The sequence below is a fragment of the Ustilago hordei genome, assembly GCF_900519145.1.
Source record: "Ustilago hordei strain Uho2 genome assembly, contig: UHO2_contig_10, whole genome shotgun sequence".
Lineage (NCBI taxonomy): Eukaryota > Fungi > Basidiomycota > Ustilaginomycetes > Ustilaginales > Ustilaginaceae > Ustilago > Ustilago hordei.
In genome coordinates, this window is record NW_024545254.1 from 342,210 (window position 1) to 362,961 (window position 20,752).

Below are 20,752 nucleotides of genomic sequence, written 5' to 3' on the forward strand. Positions count from 1 at the left end.
CGAGAGAAGCTGCCTTTCTCCCCAGCGAGAATCGGTTGTGGCCTAAGCGCCGTGAGAGCTTCTTAGACCTCTCTTCCGGATACTTACTCACCTCTAAAGTATATCACCGTTCTGATCCTACTCGTCCTCCTAGTCTCCTTCCCCCCATCAACTCCACCCAACCCATCATCCTTCACAATGTCAAGCAACGAAATCAAAATAGGAGCCTACCTCCTGGAGCGTCTAGTCCAACTCGGCACTCAATCAATCCAAGGAGTGCCTGGAGACTTCAATATGGGATTTCTTGATCTCATCGAAGACCACCCTTCGCTCGAATGGATTGGTAACTCCAACGAGCTAAATGCTGCCTATGCTGCCGATGGCTATGCACGTATCAAACGAACCATCTCTGCTGTCGTGACAACATTCGGTGTCGGCGAGCTATCCGCACTGAACGGTATCGCAGGAAGCTTTTCCGAGAGGCTACCCGTGATCCACATTGTCGGTGTACCTTCCACTGCTGCTCAGGGTGCACACTCTCTTCTGCACCACACTTTGGGAGATGGAAGGTTTTCAGCATTCGTCAACATGAGCAAGGAAATCTCTGCTGATAGCGCTGTTCTTAAGCAGAAGGAAGGTGTGGGTGAAGCGATTGATAGGATCCTCGTCAGTGCTATGAAGAAAGCTAGACCCGTCTACCTCGCTCTTCCCACCGACCTTGTCCATGCGACCATTCCTGCCGACGCACTGAAGACCAAGCTCAAGTATGATGCGGAGCCCAATGACGAAGCTGCAGAGAAATATGTTCTTAATGTGGCCAAGAAACATATCGAGCAAGCCAAATCGGCGGTCATTCTAGTGGACGCTTGTGCTGATCGTCATGGATGCATCGCCGAGACTAGGGAGTTGATCGAGAAGTCAGGTTTGCCGGTGTTTGCTACCCCGATGGGTAAGGCGATTGTGGATGAGGATCATCCTCAATACGGTGGACTCTATGTCGGTAATCTGACTAGCGAGAAGGTGAAAGAGGTGGTGGAGGGAGCAGATGTGTTGATCACGGTGGGCAGCTTGAAGTCGGATTTCAACTCGGGCAACTTTAGCTATAGAACACCAAAGGAGAGCACTATCGAACTCCATTCGGATTACACCACCGTTGGATACTCGCACTACCCGGGCATTGGGATGAAAGGACTCCTTCCAAAGCTCAGTGCGATCCTTCAGCCTGACCAAGCACGAAGGTTGGAAGAGACCAAAACGGTCGTACCCAAATTCCAAAACGCTCTTCCCTCCGACTCGAGCGACGTTATCAGTCAAGAATATCTCTGGCCAAGAATGGGAAGATTCTTCAAAGAACAAGACCAAGTCATCGTCGAAACCGGCACTTCCTCTTTCGGCATGCTTGAAGCCAAACTTCCCAAAAACACCCGATGGGTCTCACAAGTCCTCTGGGGCTCAATCGGTTGGTCAGTAGGTGCAACGCTCGGCGTAGCACTAGCTGCTCGAGAAAACAAACTCGGCAGGACCTGTCTTTTCGTCGGTGACGGATCCCTCCAGCTCACTGTTCAAGAAATTGGCACTATGATCAGGCATGGCTTGACGCCCTACCTTTTCGTACTGAACAACGATGGCTATGAGATTGAAAGGCAAATCCATGGTCCGGAGAGGAAGTATAATGATATTCCGCCCTACGATCATAGTTTGATGTTGGACTTTTTCGGGGATCAGAAGGCGGGGAAGAGGGAGGGAAAAAGTCATGAGAAGGATATGGAGCCGAGTAAGAAACAGTTTTATAGGGTGCAGGGCAGGAAGCAGCTGGACGAGTTGCTAGAGAGTGACGAGTTTGCGAAGCCGGATAGGATTAGAGTGGTGGAGTTGATGATGGAAAGGGGTGATGCGCCCAAGGCGTTGAAGAGACAGGCTGAGGCTACGGGTACTGCGAACAAGTATGAGTGATTTCGTACTGAATGTATGCTGTCGTCGGATGGCGACTGATGCTTGCTTAATTCAAGGTTAGTTCCTTACTCCTCTTTTTGTATGTCGCTTGTTTGAGGTGTGAGTTGGGATTTTATGGCGATTCAAGGTGACGAACGATCGCTCTGAACTCGTGATCGCAGACAGGGATTGCACGCGGATAAAGGAGATGTATGCTTTCCTATTTCTCATGGTGTGACATGTGAATGCGTCCTTGATGAAAGCGCTCCGGCAGCTGTCGACGTTTCGATGAGTGTCGGGTCCTGCAATGTTCTTGAAGTTGGGGTTTCATCTCAGAGTCTTGCTTGCCTGCACACACCCAAACGGACAGCAAATCAAGTAGAGCAAAAGAGGCGGGAATGTATTGGTACGAATATCAAGCGAGGATGCTTACTGGATCTTAACCGACTGAGTAGCCTCCTTCTCGACATCTTCGCCAAACACATTAACATCCCATTTAGGAGCGTATGTGAAAGGGATGTTGAAGCGAACCTTGGCCAACTCCTTGTACAAGCTGGTAACCTTGTCGTAATCCTCATCCTTCAACTCGATCTGGTCGAAGTTGGACTTGATCCTCGAATCGGTAACACTCTTAGGAATAACGCTGTAGCCCCTCTTGACACCCCAAGCGATAAGCACCTGTGCTGGGTCAGCGTTGTACTTCTTAGCGACCTCCGAGACTTGCGGGTAGTCAACGATCTTGGTCTTTCCGCTCAAGTTGTTGCCAAGGGGCGAGTAAGCGGTGAGGTGAATGTTCTTCTGCTTGGCGTAAGCGACCAAGTCATCCTGGGGCAGGAGAGGGTGAGCTTCGATCTGGTTTACAGCGGGAACTACACCAGTGGCGTTGATGATAGCATCAAGGTGTTCGATGGTGAAATTCGAAACACCGATCGACTTGACCTTGCCGGCTTTCTGGAGTTCGATGAGAGCTTTCCAGGTGTCGACGATAGATACGTCGCGATCGATCAAGGCCTGCTTGCCATCTTCGGTTTTAGGGACGAGATCTTTCCCGGGAACGAAGGCGACGGGCCAGTGGATGAGGTAGAGGTCGAGGTAGTCAAGACCAAGCTCGTTGAGGGTTTCCTCGTATGCAGCTTGAACATTTTCGGGTCGGTGAGCATTGTTCCAGAGTTTGGAGGTGATGAAGAGTTCTTCGCGCTTAACGACGGAAGGGATGATTTTCTTGAGGGCAGTGCCGATTTCTTCCTGGTTCTGGTAGATCTTGGCGAGATCGAGGTGACGGTAGCCAGATTTGACGGCGACTTGGACTGCGTTAGCTACCTCACCAGGCTTAGAGAGCCAGGTACCGAGGCCGATCTGAGGGATCTTGTTGCCGTCGTTGAGGGTGAGGGACTTGTTGAGCGACATGGTTGACAATGCAATTTGGGGTATGTGTTGGTGTGCAGAGAAGAAAGATGCCGATGGTTGGGGATGACAAGGTTATATACTTTGTTCGACTCAGCTCGGCTTGACCTTTCCTCGCAATTGACACCACCAGTTGACGTCAACCCATAGCTCAGCACGGCACAGTTCACCAACAGCGCCGCATCGCTTGACTGAACAAAGCAACACAAGCAACACACCAGTCACATTCAAACCGCCTCGAACCAAGATCCTCCCAAGTTGCAGAGTGAGCCTGAGCACGAACCAAGTACGCTAAGCCGAGGAGAATTTCCACGACTTTCTGCTCGAGTTCAGGTTGTACAAAAATACACCACAGCAGTCGGCTAACAAAAATGAGGTCATTTGCCGAGAAGACTTGGAAACCTTCTTTTCGCATGCAAATAAGAGGTGCTTTGTCTGTGCCTGAGATGTCCCATCTCGGTCTTGGGCCTCGCCACTGCAGCAATGAGGGTTAAGTCGCCCATCATCGGTTTCGCTTTCTCGTCATGGTGGTACAGCGCTCAAATGTGGATTCTTACTTCCTTCTACCCTTTCCCTTCCTACTAGGCTTTTCCTTGATCTCGACATCACCACCCTGAGCCTCACTTCCTTCCTGATCAATCTTATCCCTGGCCTGCACAAAGAACATCAGGTCATTCACCTGCTCCTGTAGATCCACAACTTGAGCCTTCAGACCCGTCTCGCTCTCTTTCACCTTGCCCAGTCGATCCATCAAGCCTTTACTGATCGAGCGTTCCGAATGCAGATCCTTCTCCAAAGCTCGTGCTAGCTCGACTGCTTTCTCTGCTTTACGATCGCTCTTCTCCTTGCCTTTCTTCAGGGTCTCGTTGGTGCGTTCGAGCTCAGCTGTCCGTTGCGAGAGCTCGTCGATCTGTTTGGATTTGAGCGAAAGAGAGGCGAGCTCACCTGTCATAGAGGTGAGTTGAGCTTGGAATTGGTCCAGCTTGTCTTCGTAGAAGTGACGTTGTGATTCCAGCTGGCTGGTCAGCAAATAGGAGTACTCTATTCCGATGGCTTCGAGCTTCTCATCTGCTGGACGGCTTGAGCCTGTATGTCTCGTATCTTGCTGCTGCTGCTGCTGCTGCTGCTGCTGCTGCTGATGATGATGCTGATGATGATGATGATGATGATAATGTTGCTGCTGCAGCGAGCTTCCATCGGTCTCGTCTGCGGCTGCCGCATAGCGACGGGTTTCGTGTGCGTAATCCAGCGGCGGACCAGAATACTTGGTCCCGGTTGTCGACATGGCTGACGCATAGCTGGCTGAAGCAGGCAACGTCCTGCTTCGCTCCGGTGTTGCAGTGGCGGATGATGCAGATGGCAATTCGACTAGCTTCCCATCTGCCTTGTTTTGAATGAGGCGATGCACATATCCGTCTCCGGCATAATCCCAGACTCGCTGCGTCTCAAGCTCCAAGCTGTACAGATGACCTGTTTCGCTGAAGTGTCGATGTGCATGGCCTTGCTTGTACCGACCACATCCGACTGAAGCGCAGACCAGACAGACCCACAGGTCCTGTTGCGTCTCGCAGACCGCACAGCAGCTCGGCTCATCCAGGTCGCTTTCCTCTTCCGAGTTAGGCTCGGCAATACTGTCGCCGCGACCGTTGGGCGAAGGAGTGGAAGGATGCATCGAAGACCGCGGTGTCCTTCGCCGATGGTGTACGGAAGGTTGACCTGTCTGCGAGTACCGACAAACCGGACAGCGGGACTCGCCCCACTTGGAGAGACACGAGCAGTGGAATGTATGCTGGCAGGAGATAGTCATCAGCCCTGTCACCGAGCTGTCCATGCGTTCGAGGCAGACGGGGCAAGTCGGCAGTTCGTGAGCTGCTTTGTTGGCTGTGTTTGTCGGCGGTCGAAGCGGCCAAGGATCGGAGTTGGTGAGTGTTGGATAGCTGAACGGCAAGGATGAGTGTTTTGATACGGTAAGGGAAGTGATGTAGACCACCTGGCAGATCTCTTGCGGATCCATAGCGTTGAAAGGCTGGCCGTTGAACATCTTGTGGAAATCTTCAGCATCTTTTGCATCACGAAAGCGGATGAGCACCATACAACGATTTGGGTGCATATCTCTGACCATGCGGAGATGTGTGATTGCCTCCACTGCCGGCTCGATGTAGGAGAGGAAGTGGGAAGCAGTCAAGTGAGATGGAACAGCAAGAACAGCAACAATTGCTCCAACATCTTGTTCCGGAATCTGGTTCTCGAGGTTTTGCGATGCCGCTGAGGACGCAGCGGGCTGGCTTGAGCCTCTGCGCTTTGTAGAAGATGCAGCGGTATTCGTTGTGGCTTCCTGTTTGTCGCAAAAGAGATGCACGATACCAAAGGCCACCTCCGTTACACCGATGGTCATGCCTTGGAACTTCTCGGTGCTTGAGGCAAGTTGCCTGTCTACATCTCTAGAGCTTGATGCTGAGCCAGAAGCATCGCCTTCGAACGAGTCTGTCTTCTCGAACCTAGCCACAGGTAAGGATACTTGTGGCTCTTTGGCATGAAACACATGCTTCCTTCTCTGTGCCTTGGCGGGTTGTTGCCCACTGGAGCCTGAAGCTATTGGTACAGAGCTTGTACTTGTACTAGAATTTCCGGCTTCGCCAGACATATCTGTGGTCGAACAAGCGCGCTGAGCCCAGTCAAGGCGAATAGGCCCGAAACGAATATCGATAGGCGAGCCGAAGGACTTTGTCGAGCGGTGGCGATGCAAGAAGCTGCGTTGAGAGCGACTCGCCGAGCCGTGGTCGCCTTGTAGGGCTGTATCTGGTAGCTGGCCGAAGACCTGATCGATGGCCAGCCGATTCTTAGGGCTACTCTGAAAAGGAGCTTGGCTGGCTAGAGACGGGTCGGGATGGAAGAGCGAAAAGTGGATCGAGTAGGTTTCCTGCTGATCGAGAAAGAATGCTGGGTTCTGCGGTGCTGACTTGCGAGGCTTCGCTGGCATGCTGCCGAGAGCGGCGTGCCGCCGTATCTTTGGTAGAGAGCTACGTCGACGTCCAAGTGAGCGCAGAAAACAGGATTGCCGATGATGGTGTGTAGCAAGGTGTGTTTCTGCTGCGCCTCCTCCACTTGTTGGCCCCTGAGAAAGAGGAACACATCACGTGACGCGGGCCAACGGGAACGCGTGATTCGGGCGGGACTTTTAGCTTCTCGCGCTCGGTGTATTTTGTTTCTTGCAGCGCGACTCGGTTTGGATGTTTACGTCATTCGATGTTTACGTCATTCAATGTTTTCGTCATTCGATATAACATTGCTGCTGATGCCCTTCCGTCATCTCGCAATCAGCGTATGAGCAGCAGCGACCATGCAATGTCGTCAAGAACAAGGTGGATTGGAGCTGGTTAAAGTCAAGCTCGTGCATAAGCGAGTGTTCGCAGCGGATTAACGCTCTACACGGATGCGTCTGACCGAGGACATGTCTCTGTGAGCCTTGATGTCAGCGAGTTTCTCGTACGAGTCACAACCACAACCACAGCCACAGCCGCCACACACTCGCCCTCCGTTTTCTCTTATGCAGTGTAGATCTTGGCCAACTAGAAAGCATCTGCATCTCTCCATGCACTCCAACCTCTTTCCCTCAACTCGCCGTCGCCACGTTAGCTGAACCCTGATTACCGCCTTTAGGTTAATGATGCTACGGCGAGTACGCACTTAGTCAGGCTCTTATGCGCTCCCTCTCACCTTGATCAAAGCTGCAAACTTTGATGGCGCTTGTCTCCCTCCTCCTCTCACCATTTCCCTCCTCTCACCATTTCCCTCCTCTCACCATTTCCCTCCTCTCACCATCTTCCTTTGCGTCACCATCTGAGGAGCTAGCGATAATGCCACAAGCTATCCTATCTCGTTCATCCACCCCTACCCAATGCTCAACACGATTCAGCACAGCACACGATCACTTGAGTGGCAGCATCTGGCGTCCTAATAACAGCATCTCTTTGCCTCGCACTCTTAACGTAGAGCTTGCTATCGAAGGTTGGCTCGATGCTCTCACTTCCCCACTCTTCACGTCTTCAGAGCGAATAGCTGTGCTCAACGATATCGAAAAGACGTTGGTCAAGATTACAGATAGCTCTGCGAGAGCAGGCGGCTTGGTGGGCTTGGACCACTCAGCCACATTCTGGGCTCTCCAAGCGACGGCAGGGTACAATCTAGCGGAAGTGCTGTTAGGACACGTCTACAGGCTGCATCTGGAGCTTGAACGAGCAGATGAAGCCAACAAGGCCCCTCTCAGCAACGGTAGCTCCTCACAGCAGCCAACTTCTGCAACGTCAGAAGCGCAACAACTCCGCATCCGATCAACAACATCAGAAATCTGTATCGCCATAACCATCCTCCAGGGCCTCACCCTTTGTTCTCGCGCGACGCAGCGCATTAGCTCCCGCAAGTCCTGCCTAGAACTTCTGCTACAAATCGTCCTTGCCGATTACTGCACCCAGTTACTCCCACCCATCCTCATCCCGGCAGCTACACCTACAACTCGACCGGCTACCCCGAACTCGAGCACAGCAGCAGAGGCACCTCTTCCCCTACCCTCCGGCTTCGCATTAGACTTGCTGATGTGCATTTTGGTAAACAGTCAAGTAGCGCAGCAAAGGTTTACAGATATGGGAGGAATTCATCAGATCGTACAGTTGAGTCATAAGTGTGCCGACACTGTGACCACTCCTGCCTCTACTCCTGCGTCTACTCCGGCGTCTACTCCGACAAAGAGCAGTTTTGGCGATGTTGGAGGGAGGGCAAGTTATGTGACGGCGTTGAAGCAGACGGATTTGTTGTGTTTGGAGTTCAGATATTTCTGGTCTCAGGTTCTCAACTCGCATGCTTCGAGTGATAGGAGGGGAAGCGAGGAGGCAAATGCAGGAAGGATGGCAAAGGAAAGTACTACTCCCAAAGCTTCTCCTCGGAAACGTGCTTCAAGACGAGACCTGAACGGACAAGGTATAGGAGGAGGGGAGACGCCAAAAGCACCACGTTCTGAAAGAAGAACTACAGCACAAGAAACCAAGTCCATTAGAGCGACTAGTGAAGAAGCTCCCTCTCGACCCACCCTACGACGGCGCATACCCTCGCCACTCAAACCCCGTACCCCGGCACAAGAAGCTGCCGAATTCGAGCAACGTCAAGGCAAACAAGAGAAATCTACACAACAACAAGGCATCCCATACGGCCGTCTAGGATGTAGTACTACTAGCCCACCTTGCTTCCTTTTCCACACCACTGATACACAGCATCAGATAGACAGAATGGCAGGAGCGGATGTGGAAAACCAGAAGCCATTCCAAGCTATGGGATTGGTGGAAAAGAAATCTCCAGTGGAAAGAGTTGCAACTCCACCATCCAAACCCTTCCGTGGTAGTAGCGAAGAATTTGGAGCGCTTTCAGCCTCACCAAGTAGGACAAGTTTGGGTATGATGGGAGTAAGAGCAATTCTTCCTCCTTCTCCAGCTGTGAGGAGGGCTCAAATGGCCAGAGCGAGAAGTTTGTCGCCGACAAAGTTGAGTTTGAGTGCTAGTGTTGCAGTTGGCAGAGAATCGTCATAGGGTGTTTATGTTCAGCATCCATGTTGTTGTCTATTGCATAGTCCTTTTTTGCTACATTTGCTTCATGATGGTCAATGCTACTATGTCTTTCAAGTGCTCCCTGTGGTCCTGCTGTGGCTTGGATGGCGTGGAATGGTGTAATCCTCATCTCGCCAGTGGTGTTTTTCTTTTTCTTTTTGTTTTTTCTTTTTTTTTTTTTTTTTTTTTTTTTTTTTTTTTTTTTTTTTTTTTTTTTTTTCCCAACATGTCTTCTGGCGACGCTTTAACATGCCCCGATCTAGCTGCTTGATCCTCGATCGGCTCTCAGAAAAACAAGAAAAACAAAAACAAATTTTGTTCAACGCAGGCACAAGATTTCAAAGTTGAACTTCATCCCAAACATCCATCTCCTTCCCTCTACACCACCACACCATGAAAACTGTAAGTTGATCAAAGCCCTCTCGAAATTCGAACAGAAAGCATCAATCGGACCAAGGAAAATGTGCTGGTTTGTCAACTACAATGATGATCAACACATTTGACTATTTCAGGAATCTCGTTAGTCCTATTTTATTATGAGGACAATCAAATCCATATCAAGTTTCAGCCTTGTCTGACCCAGTCACGAACCAGCGCAACTCCTTGCGGCCTTTTCTTGCACCGCTTTGTTGGAGAAGCAGTGAAACAGAAGAGAAACAGAAGAGAAACGTCGAGAGAAAAAAAACGTGGTCTGACTTTTTTGTTACTTCCGCTTTTCTCATCCTTCTGCTATCGCCTTTGCAGATGTTATAGAAGACATGTACGACAGTAATGCAATCATTGCATCAAATCAGAATTTACCGCTCTGCTCAAACAAAGTTGATCGTTTCCTGCTCACGTGCCAAGGAAAGTATGAGATGAGAGAGGCACAAGCATAGGTCTATCGTCTTGACTGCTGTGTGATTCTTTTGAGAGATAGAAGTACAATGATTTATGCGCCCTCTTCTGGGGTGTGTGTTTTTTTTTTTTTTTTTTTTTTTTTTTTTTTTTTTTTTTTTTTTTTTTTTTTTTTTTTATTACTTTCTTCTACATTGCAAGTCGTCTAATACGGCCACTGAGGTCTAGTTTGCTGAGCATGTCGAGGCTGCTGCTGCTGCTGGTGCGGGTACGCTTGGCCATAAGACGGGTAATAGTCTTGCGGTGGAGGGGGAGTTGGACCTGCATAACGCAACCTTTGATCGCTGCTGTTGCGGTAGGCCATTGCTTCGTCCCTACTCCACACACCAGCGGGCGCGGAAGGAGGAGGGGGATACGCATAGCCACTGTCATAACTAGCTCTAGTAGCACCCTCCACTGGGTAGTATGGACCTTTGTCATACCTGATTCCCTGCTCAACGTACTGATTGTCGCGCATAGGATAACTGTACGATGGAGGCGCCAACTGTTCTCCCGACACTCGGGTACTGTAGACGTGGGGTTCGTAAGCTCCGTTACGCGGTTGCTCTTGGAGCTCTTCTAGCTTTGGTGTAGATGGTCGAAACTCTTGCTGTTCTGGCTTACTTGCGCCATTCGGATACCCGCTCTCTCGCCCTTGGTCTGTCTGGTGGGCAGGAGGAGGCTGCATCTCTTCATCGCCCTCTTCAGTGGGATCTCGCTGGACACGCCCCTTCTTCCAAAGCCTAGCACCGGGAGGAGGTGGACGCTTCTTCCGCTTCGTTCCTCTCGGCTTCTTGCCTCCTGCTGGTGGTGCTGGAGTAGTTGCTCTGCTATGCAGAGCAGATGGTGAAGCTGAAGTTTGAACACCTGAAGCCAATGCGTTTTCGGCTACAAGTTGGTTGGTGAGTCTGATTTGACCTGCCCAGAGACTTTCATCGACCTCTTGGTCTGAGACGCTTTCGGCGGGAGCAGGGATTTGCGAGGCGACTTCGGATGCCATTCCCTCCAGGTCGTCGGTGGAGATGAGGATGTCCGGTGCATCGAAATCGGCAATGCTGGGGAGACGGGGAGAGCTGTAGACCGAGCTGAAGGAGGGTAGGGAGGAGATGCCGGATGAGGAGCAAGTGACGTAGGATGAGTCCGAGTCGGATTCGTAGCAAGAGTCTTCTGAAGCAACTTGCTCTGCATCGACGAGGTCGGCGTCTGCTTCTGCCGTTGTTTCTTCAGCCTCTTGACCAAGTTTGTTGCTTCGCTTCTGTGAGCGTATTGCATCCCTCATCTTGCTCAAATCTGCCCTAACCAATGGATCGACGACATCAGTATACTTGGCGCCCACAGCAAGAAACTTGCCGAATTTCCTATAGAGCTCCTTGACCTTGTCATCTTGCTGGAAGCCAACAAGATCAGGCACAAGAATATCCTTGGTCAACTTGCTCAAACCTTTGGTCTTGCTTCTATGCACCGCCAAGAGGTCGAGCTGCATCTCGGCTTGCCACTTGTTACGACTAAGCTCTGCCATCGCTCCTCGATAGAGCTGACGTGCACGATTATCGATGAAGGTCGACCAAGCGAGCTTACGATCGCAAGACCAAATGCGATCGATCTCTGCTTTGCGCATTTCAAGTTGGAATCGCAGACGCATTAGTTCTGCCGCTCGCCACTCATCAACCACAGCGTCGAAGCTGGAAAGGTAGCGGATGGACTGGTAGAGTTCTTGGTTGCCCTGCATCTCTGAGAGATAGTGTGATTCTTCAGCGGAATAGAGTGCGGTAGTATCGAGGGTGTCGAGCGGGTTGAGACGTCTAGGGTCGTACTTGGCAATGGCTTCGAGACGAGCCTGCTCATCCTGCTCTAGCAAAGGTGGGATGGAGGTGCGTGGTGAACAAGGTGTAGAGGGGAGAGCAAGGTGGAATGCCGCCAAATGAGCAATCTGGGTCAGGCGATCGAGCTCGGTGGTGTCGAGCTTAGGCATTGCTGCAATACAAGCGTCGAGAAAGTGAGAAGCCATTTCATCTTGGTCTGTCCATTCTTGCATGTTATGTGGTGCTAGCGGTCGAGGAGGCGTGCGGATAAGCGGGGGCGATGGAGTGCGAGGTTTGGTGGGTTGAGTGGGACCATGGATGAGCGCAGAGATGGACATGATGTTGCGCCGCGCTGGTGGAAAGGGAGGAGACATGCGCTCGTCCTGGATTTGGTCTACTTTTCCGTATGTGGGTGGATGATAGTTGTAAGTGGAAGCTGGTGGCCTTACTCTCTGTGCCAGCGCTACTTCCGGTGACGATTCTGGCGAGTAGTAGGCATGCTTGGGTGGCTCTTGCGACTCAAAATGAGCATGTGATTGAGTATACTGCGATTCAAGGTGGGAGAAGCGTGGCGATTGTGGTGGTTCGGCTTTGACGATGAGAGGTTGCTGTTGCGAGCACATGGAGGCACTTGCATTTGCTTGATTGTGCGGGTTGTAGCTGTTCTGTGCGTGGTAGCTGTTCTGCCTGTTGAGGTTGGGAGCAGGCGTATTGGCTCGACTTGCATTGGCTGATGCACCTGGAAGAGCACTTTCGGGACAAGTTGTGGGCAGGTTAGCATGCTCATCAGCATTCTCATGGGGCGGTGGTGTTGCAAATTGAGCGGAAAGCTGCTCTAATGACTTGTGAGGCATCAAATCTAGATGTGCTTGTAGCTGATAGGAGATGATGCACAATTGTCGGTAAAGCTCTGCTTTAGCCTCGTCGTCGGGAGCATCTTGGTCTGGCTGGTTTGTTTTGCTTTTGGCGGCACTACGCTTGGCTCGAGTAGGTGCACGATCGACAATCGGACGAATGCCTCTTGCAGCAGAGCGTGTTCGACGATCAGTCTCCTTTGCGTTGATCACAAGGTTCTCCAAGTAGGGCGAGAATTGAAAGAGTGCGAGATTGGGAGTGTTGGGAGTGTTGGGAGTGTTGGGACTGTCGGAAGTGCTTGTAGTGACTGCCTTTGCGACTCGTGCGGATCTCCTGCGATCGTTTGACTGCAAACTCGGCAAAGCGGAAGGGACTGCACTCGGAGTAGGCGGATTGCGCTCGCGCCTCTGTCTTTTGGCACGCCCCGACGGGGTCCGTGTTGGCGTTGTTGCGCGAGAGGAGTTGGCGGTGAGGTCGAAAGAGTCATGCTTAAGACCGTGCAAGAGAGAAGGTGGGACTGGAGTAGTAGCTGCACTACGCGAGCGGATCGAGCCTGGTCGAGGACTCTGAATGGCAGGAGCCTTTTTATGTTTGCGATGCAGAGCAGAGAGGAGCTGGGCAGCTGCTGGTACTATCGATGCTGCATGGGATTCTTGTTGCTGTGGAATGGTGGAGAGGGCATTGGATGCAAGCTGAAGGGTGCTTACAGTGGCAGTGGGGGTGACCTCGGGTGTCTTTGTACCCGGACTCGTCTGTGCAGACGCAAGGGCCGAATCGACGGCAGTAGAGAGCTGCAGAGTCTTTCTAGGGTCAGTGGTGGGCTCACAGCGCTGTGGGGTTTCGCTAGAAGGGGCAACAGGCGAAGAGGAGGAGGAGGATTGGTGACGGGATGATGATGATGATGATGATGATGATGATGATGATGCTGCTGCTGTTGTTGTTGTTGTTGTTGTTGCTGTTGCTGTTGCTGTTGCTGTTGCTGTTGCTGTTGCTGTTGCTGTTGCTGTTGCTGTTGCTGTTGCTGCTGCTGTTGCTGCTGCTGTTGCTATTGGTGGTGGTGTCTTTATTGTGTTGTGCGATGTGGGCTCATTGATGATGACAGGCGGATCGTCATCACGCGACTCGGGCGGCGCCACGTCCGACATTTTGGAAGAAAGGTGCAGGCGGGCGCCATGGGAATTGCCAAACAACGAGGGTGGTGGAGCGGAAGACAGCAGGGAGAAGGGTGAGGTATCGGAAGAGTGAAGGGACGAAGCGGCCGCTACTTTTGCATTGGTGATTGTGTCGTTGATATTCACCGCGAAAGGCAAAAGTAGCGGATGACGAAATTGAATTGAGGTTGTAGGTTGCGATGATGGTGTTGCAGTAGACGACGGCAGTGGTGGTGTCAGCGGCAGTGGTGGTGTTAGCGGCAGTGGTGGTGTCAGTGGCGGTGGTGGTGTCAGGGGAGGAGGTGTCAGGGTAGGAGAGCGCATCCGAGGAATCAATAGCAAATAGGCCGAGAGACACCGAAAAACGGTTCGAGATCAGAACCGCTCTCTCTCTTTCTCTCTTTCTTTCTTTCTCTCTTTCTTTCTCTCTCTCTCTCTCTCTCTTTCTCTCTCTCTCCCTCTCTCTCCCTTCGAGACGACTGTCAAGAAGCAGAGAATGCTGAGGGGGGGGGGGGGAGGGGGAAGAAATATTAAATAAATAATAATGATTTATACGACGACAGGAGAGAGAAAGAAAGAAAGAGTCAATAAGACAAAGAGTCAAAGAGTCAAAGAGACCAAAGAGTCAATAAGACCAAAGAGTCCAAAGAGTCCAAAGAGTCAAAGAGGTCAGGGTTAGGGTTAGAGGGATGCTCGCTCCGTTGCTGGCTTGCGATAGGCCAATTCGGAATCTAGGGCGCAGCTGGCTCTATAAGAAGGGTGAGATCGTCGGCAAAAACCAAGCTGCTAGCAGCAATGTTGACCTGACAACCCACAGAGAAGCAAAGCAAGACAGTGTCGTCGCTCAAAGTCAACAGAGATGCCAAGCAGATGTGGCTTGTCGACATGCCCACCGACAGCGGGTGAGAGTGTGAGAGTATGAGTATGAGTGTATGAGTGACAGAGAGGAACAGAGAGAGAGAGAGAGAGAGAGAGAGAGAAGCCTCTCTGCATTGCTGCTCTTGGTCGCCGTCAAAGGAACAAGCTTGAGCAACTCGAGAACAAAGGCAGAGAGCATAGTTCATTACTGTTGATGGGATCAGCCCCACGCAAAAGCAGCACACAGTCGGTCGCTTGAGATTGACCTTGTTTGTCATTTCGGCTCATCTTTTGTCTTGCACTACCACACTCGTCCATCTCGACTTGGTCGTCATCACACCACACAAGCGCCACAAACTGCAAAGGGGTCTCAGTATCTCACATCCGACGCTAACGGCAACCGCTTCCGCTTCACCATGAAATGAGATGCGATCCAATCCGAGCCAGCAAGATTGCTGTCTGATGCCCAGTGAGTTGCCTGTTGTTGCCTGCTGTTGCCTGCTGTTGCCTGCTGCATCTGATCGACGTTGACCGTCTCTTCTGCTCGATGGTAGTGTGTGTCTACATATGATGCTCATCATCGCACAGCAACGACGACCGTTCAGAAATCGAGGCCCCGAATAGCAATTAATATCTCTTTTTCCTGCTTTTCTTTTTTCTTTTTTTTTTTTTTTTCTTTTTTTTTTTTTTTGCGGACTCAAAAGCAATCTCACCTGGCTGCCAATCGGGTCCAAAAAAAGATTCTGAATCGGTGATCTGGCACTTCAGCGCGGCCTAACATCGATACTATCGGCGAATTTGTTGACCGAAATCCAGGTCCGTGAGTTGAAGTAGATAAAGCCGCACAAAGCGTGGAGACAGTGAAGGTAGTGCTTACGGCCAAGTAAAAGGCCTGAACATCTTAGCACGGACCACATGTGTCACAACCTACTCAAGGCAAATGCTTTGTTATGCTCTGCAGTCAATGCGGCTCTCCGCCGCTCTTCTTTTGTATATATAGACTCCTAGCTCTCTTGCTCTCTTTCTCTCCTACTACCATCATCAACAAAGACACCTCAACCCCAACCACTGACGAATGACTCCAACACACTGACGAATGACTTCAACTGATTAAGAGTCTGACACTCAACACAATGCCGCCATCGACAAGAGCTGGACAGACGGGAAGGGGTGATGATGATCAAATGACCACAAGCAATGGACAGGAGGAAGGATGGCTCACGCAGGTAGTCAGGATCCTCCAGCTGGCGAACCCAGCACTATCGGCAGAGGAAGCAATAGTACGGGCCATGGGTCTGGTCAACATTAGCAACCAAGCTCCACGCGGGGAGACCGAAAAGATCCCCAAGGACGTATCGAGCTCCATTGCTCACATCAAGAAGCTCAGCGATAGCAATTGGCACACCTGGGAACCCACCTTTATCGACTGCCTCCAGAGAGTGCACAACGCGAAGGAAATCCTGTATGGTACCGTTGTACCCGGGAGCGAGGAATATGATGAAGACCTAGACAAGGCACTTGTGGGCCTCATCCACGCCTGCTGCGATAACAGCCCAGATAGCTGCATCGACACCTATACTGTCAGAGGGGTGGATGAAGAAGTTCAACTTGGTAGCACACTCTATGCCAAACTCAAGAAGGCACTAACACTAAACGACGCTGTAAAGCGAGCAGGACTGCAGGATCGTATCCACACAGTGCGCTTGCACAATCGAGACGTTGTCAGACTAGGCAAGGAACTTGATTCGATCTGGAACGATGCGGCACGCCTCGGAAGGCGTTTCGACGAGGACCTCAAGAAATCAACTCTCTATCGCTGCACGGCTCAAGATTGGTTCTACGCCAACACCATTGATGCACTGAAAACGGCCAGACCAGACTGCAAGTATGACGAAGCCTACCATGCACTGGCCAAGAAACAGCAGGATGGTGAGATCACTGGTCGTATTAGAGGAGCAGCAAGGGTCGCCACAAATGCGGAACAGGGGAGTGCCAACCAGGCGGAGCAAGGACCCAGGGGGAGGCGCGATCCTCGCAATCCCTTGGCCCCTCCAAAGTGCTACGCTTGCGGAGGACCAAATCACATTGCTCGAAATTGCACGAACGCACGAGGCACAAGCGAACCTGTCGCTCGTACGACACAAGAGGTGAACCACTAGGAACTCGGGTGCACCTTTCTAGCAGTCGACAGGGGCGAGCGATCAGCATGCGACACCTGGATCATCGATTCAGGTGCAACCCATCATATGGTAAATGATGAGAGAATGCTGCTCACCTCAACGAACAAGGTCGGCCAAATCAGTACAGCAGGGGATGAAAAGCTTCAGGTGAAGGCTATAGGAGATGCCTCCCTTCGGGTCGGTGAGGCCACCATCCAACTATTGGATGTGCTTTATGTACTGAAACTGAATGCTAACTTATTGTCCGTACAAGGCTTGATCGAGAATGGTGCACGAGTAATCTTTGATGAGTTTGGAACTACCATAAAGCAGAACGATGGTACCCAAGTACAATTCAAAAGGAACAGAAGACAGGGCCACTTCAAAGTGCGAGGACAAGCACTGGCTTTGGAACTGGAGGAAACACGAGATGGCGTCCCAGAGGACAACCAGAACACAGGAAAACTAGATAATGCCCCGGAGGGCAATAAGGACACGAAGCATCGAGACAGCTACCTATGGCATGAGAGGTTCGGACACCCAGGATGAGACAAAACAAGACAAATCCGGGCCCATTACCTAGGTACCGACGAGGAAATGGAACATGAGTCGAAGCACTGCAACGCGTGCAGTCAAGGAAAACAGACTCGAGCACGGATGAGCCAATCAGAGTCGGAAAGAATGGAGGCACCATTAGAGCTGGTACACGTAGACCTGATGACAGATTTCAAAGGACATGCCAACTACCACTACGCACTAGTTGCTGTGGACGACTTCTCCTCTCTGATCTATGTGGAACCACTCTGCACAAAGAGTGCCGCACTCACGGCGCTGAGAAGGTGGATAGCCAGGATGGAACGGGCAACAGACAGGAAACTCAAAACACTCCGCAGCGACAATGGAGGAGAATGGTGCAGCATAGCAGCCGAAGACTGGCAAACTCAAGAGGGTTTTAAGTGGCAAAAGAGCGTCCCGGGGATCAGCGTCCAAAATGGATGGGCGGAGAGAGCAATCAGATCGGTCCAAGAAAAGCTGCGCTCAATGCTGATTGGTCGAGCTTGCCCCAGAGAGTTGTGGCCATATGCAATCACAGCAGCAGCACACGTGATGAACCTTACCCCGTCAGCCACCAAAACCATTCCCCACGAGGCCTTTTATGGAACCACCGCACACAAGCTGGCCCAGCAACTGTGAGTCTTCGGATGCTTGGCATGGGTTCATGTTCAACAGAAGGACCAGCAAGGCAAGCACGGAGCTAGAGCAAAGCCAGCCATCATGATTGGGTATGATGACAAACATAAAGCATGGAAGTTTTGCAACCCGGACCAGCCTGCGTCAATTCAATGGAGCAACTCAGCAACATTCCATGAGGACAAAGGATGGAGTGATCGCCAACAAGAGGCAGTCAGGCCCATGGTGACCATGGAGGTCGAGGAGGAGGGTGTCACGCCAGCCATAGTAGAGGAGGAGACCAGATCAGAGGCCGCAGTGGAGGATCTCCTACCAGCCGTAGACAGCACAGTGGGTGCCGCCAACACAGCAATACTGAACCTGGACCCAATGCTTGGGGAAGCAATGAATGGTGAGGACGCCCAGCTCTGGAAGGAGGCAATACGAAAGGAGCTAGAAGGACTTGAGGCAATGGGGACTTGGGAGGTGGTGCACCAACCACCAGGAGTACCACTTGTGGACTCTAAGGTTGTGCTTCGGCTGAAGCTTGACGCTGATGGTGTACCTGTTAAGCACAAAGCGCGACTGGTTGCAAGGGGCTTCACACAGAGAGAGGGGATCGACTACCAAGAAACCTTCTCTCCAGTAGCACCCCTCGGAGTGATCAGAGCCATCTTAGCACTAGCAGTGCAGAACAACTGGGAGGTACATGCTCTGGACATCACTATGGCTTACTTGAACTCCACGTTAAAGGAAGCAATCTACATGAAGCCGCCAGAAGGATCAGGAGTAGCACCCGGCAAGGTGTACAAGGTAGTCAAGGGCCTATATGGCCTAAAGCAGTCTGGGCGAGAATGGAATCAGGAGTTCGACAGGTCTTTGCAATGCATGGGATTCTTCCAGGTAGAGTGCGCTCCCTGCATCTACACCAAGGGACAGGGTGAAGATATGGCCATTGTGGTCATCTACGTCGATGATACATTAGTCATAGCACCACGGCTGGAAACGGTCCTAAAGGTTAAGAAGCAGATTGGTCAGAGATGGAAGATGGAAGATAGTGGTGAGGTCTCTCACTTCTTGGGCATCAAAATCAGTCGAGACCGTGCGATGCGCACCATGACGATTGGTCAGTCAGGGTACATCGACCAAGTGCTGGCAAAGCACCTGGACAAACACACGAAGCCGACCATGGTTCCAATGCAGAGCATACCGGAGGGAACCCTTGTCGCAAGCGCAGCACAACAGAAGGAGTATCCAGTGATTGTTGGCAAGCTGCTCTGGGTTGCCAACAGCACCCGGCCCGACCTTAGTCTCACCATGGGTGTTCTCGCTAGGCACATGTGTGAACCATCGCAGGAGCATTATCAGGCAGCACAAAGGGTCTTACGCTACCTCGAAAGCACAAGGCAGGTTGGATTGGTTTATAGGGCAAGTGAGTCGCAAGAGCCACTGGTTGCACACAGCGATGCAAACTGGGCAAGCGATGCCACCATACAGAGAAGAAGCACATCGGGGTCAGTGGCATTAGTGTATGGGAACCCAGTAGCCTGGAAGTCAGCGACACAAAAATGCGTGTCATTGTCCGCTGTCGAGGCAGAGTTCATTGCAGCCACGGAAGCAACACGTGAGGTGCTCTTCCTCAAGCAGCTGCTACGCTCAATTGGCATTGCCACAGGCACACCGACAGTCTACTCGGACAACACTGGTTGCATACAGGTTAGTAAGGACCCAGCACAGCACTGGAAGCTTAAGCACATCGACACCAAGTATCACTTCGTCCGTAACAACGTACAAGAGGGAAGGGTGCAGATCAAGTATGTAGACACCACAAGAAACTTGGCAGATGTACTCACAAAGCCCATTGGGAGGCAGGCAATGCAGCAAGCAAGATCTGGGCTACACCTGCAAATACCGGCAGCAGTGTATGGAATGGGGTCCCCGAGCTATGCGACAGTGTTGAAGAACGGAGGTCACACCTTGAAGCAACAGCATAATGAACAGGGTACATATGCTGTTGAGGGGGGGAGTTGAAGTAGATAAAGCCACACAAAGCGTGGAGACAGTGAAGGTAGTGCTTACGGCCAAGTAAAAGGCCTGAACATCTTAGCACGGACCACATGTGTCACAACCTACTCAAGGCAAATGCTTTGTTATGCTCCGCAGTCAATGCGGCTCTCCGCCGCTCTTCTTTTGTATATATAGACTCCTAGCTCTCTTGCTCTCTTTCTCTCCTACTACCATCATCAACAAAGACACCTCAACCCCAACCACTGACGAATGACTCCAACACACTGACGAATGACTTCAACTGATTAAGAGTCTGACACTCAACACAATGCCGCCATCGACAAGAGCTGGACAGACGGGAAGGGGTGATGATGATCAAACGACCACAAGCAATGGACAGGAGGAAGGATGGCTCACGCAGGTAGTCAGGATCCTCCAGCTGGCGAACCCAGCACTATCGGCAGAGGAAGCAATAGTACGGGCCATGGGTCTGGTCAACATTAGCAACCAAGCTCCACGCGGGGAGACCGAAAAGATCCCCAAGGACGTATCGAGCTCCATTGCTCACATCAAGAAGCTCAGCGATAGCAATTGGCACACCTGGGAACCCACCTTTATCGACTGCCTCCAGAGAGTGCACAACGCGAAGGAAATCCTGTATGGTACCGTTGTACCCGGGAGCGAGGAATATGATGAAGACCTAGACAAGGCACTTGTGGGCCTCATCCACGCCTGCTGCGATAACAGCCCAGATAGCTGCATCGACACCTATACTGTCAGAGGGGTGGATGAAGAAGTTCAACTTGGTAGCACACTCTATGCCAAACTCAAGAAGGCACTAACACTAAACGACGCTGTAAAGCGAGCAGGACTGCAGGATCGTATCCACACAGTGCGCTTGCACAATCGAGACGTTGTCAGACTAGGCAAGGAACTTGATTCGATCTGGAACGATGCGGCACGCC

General features: G+C 51.5%; 7 protein-coding genes across 7 annotated transcripts; 4 read left to right on the forward strand and 3 right to left on the reverse strand.

Annotated features, from left to right (window-relative positions):
* Nucleotides 1–177: 177 nt before the first annotated feature.
* Nucleotides 178–1,932, forward strand: UHO2_04706 (putative PDC1 - pyruvate decarboxylase, isozyme 1; the record flags this gene model as incomplete). Its single annotated transcript, XM_041554522.1, has 1 exon — nt 178–1,932. One exon carries the CDS (start codon nt 178–180, stop codon nt 1,930–1,932), a length of 1,755 nt encoding a protein of 584 aa, XP_041410456.1.
* A 408-nt stretch (nt 1,933–2,340) lies between these two features.
* On the reverse strand, nt 2,341–3,318 carry UHO2_04707 (uncharacterized protein; the record flags this gene model as incomplete). Its single annotated transcript, XM_041554523.1, has 1 exon — nt 2,341–3,318. One exon carries the CDS (start codon nt 3,316–3,318, stop codon nt 2,341–2,343), a length of 978 nt encoding a protein of 325 aa, XP_041410457.1.
* Nucleotides 3,319–3,868: 550 nt separating this feature from the next.
* UHO2_04708 (uncharacterized protein) lies at nt 3,869–6,295 on the reverse strand (the record flags this gene model as incomplete). The annotated part of the gene is made up of 1 exon (XM_041554524.1): nt 3,869–6,295. The coding sequence occupies one exon, from the start codon at nt 6,293–6,295 to the stop codon at nt 3,869–3,871; it is 2,427 nt and encodes an 808-aa protein (XP_041410458.1).
* Nucleotides 6,296–7,172: 877 nt separating this feature from the next.
* Nucleotides 7,173–8,891, forward strand: UHO2_04709 (uncharacterized protein; the record flags this gene model as incomplete). Its single annotated transcript, XM_041554525.1, has 1 exon — nt 7,173–8,891. One exon carries the CDS (start codon nt 7,173–7,175, stop codon nt 8,889–8,891), a length of 1,719 nt encoding a protein of 572 aa, XP_041410459.1.
* Nucleotides 8,892–9,951: 1,060 nt separating this feature from the next.
* On the reverse strand, nt 9,952–13,587 carry UHO2_04710 (uncharacterized protein; the record flags this gene model as incomplete). Its single annotated transcript, XM_041554526.1, has 1 exon — nt 9,952–13,587. The coding sequence occupies one exon, from the start codon at nt 13,585–13,587 to the stop codon at nt 9,952–9,954; it is 3,636 nt and encodes a 1,211-aa protein (XP_041410460.1).
* Nucleotides 13,588–15,584: 1,997 nt separating this feature from the next.
* UHO2_04711 (uncharacterized protein) lies at nt 15,585–17,804 on the forward strand (the record flags this gene model as incomplete). The annotated part of the gene is made up of 3 exons (XM_041554527.1): nt 15,585–16,584; nt 16,636–17,140; nt 17,171–17,804. 3 exons carry the CDS (start codon nt 15,585–15,587, stop codon nt 17,802–17,804), a joined length of 2,139 nt encoding a protein of 712 aa, XP_041410461.1.
* Nucleotides 17,805–17,885: 81 nt separating this feature from the next.
* On the forward strand, nt 17,886–19,811 carry UHO2_04712 (uncharacterized protein; the record flags this gene model as incomplete). Its single annotated transcript, XM_041554528.1, has 1 exon — nt 17,886–19,811. One exon carries the CDS (start codon nt 17,886–17,888, stop codon nt 19,809–19,811), a length of 1,926 nt encoding a protein of 641 aa, XP_041410462.1.
* Between the last annotated feature and the right edge of the window lie 941 nt (nt 19,812–20,752).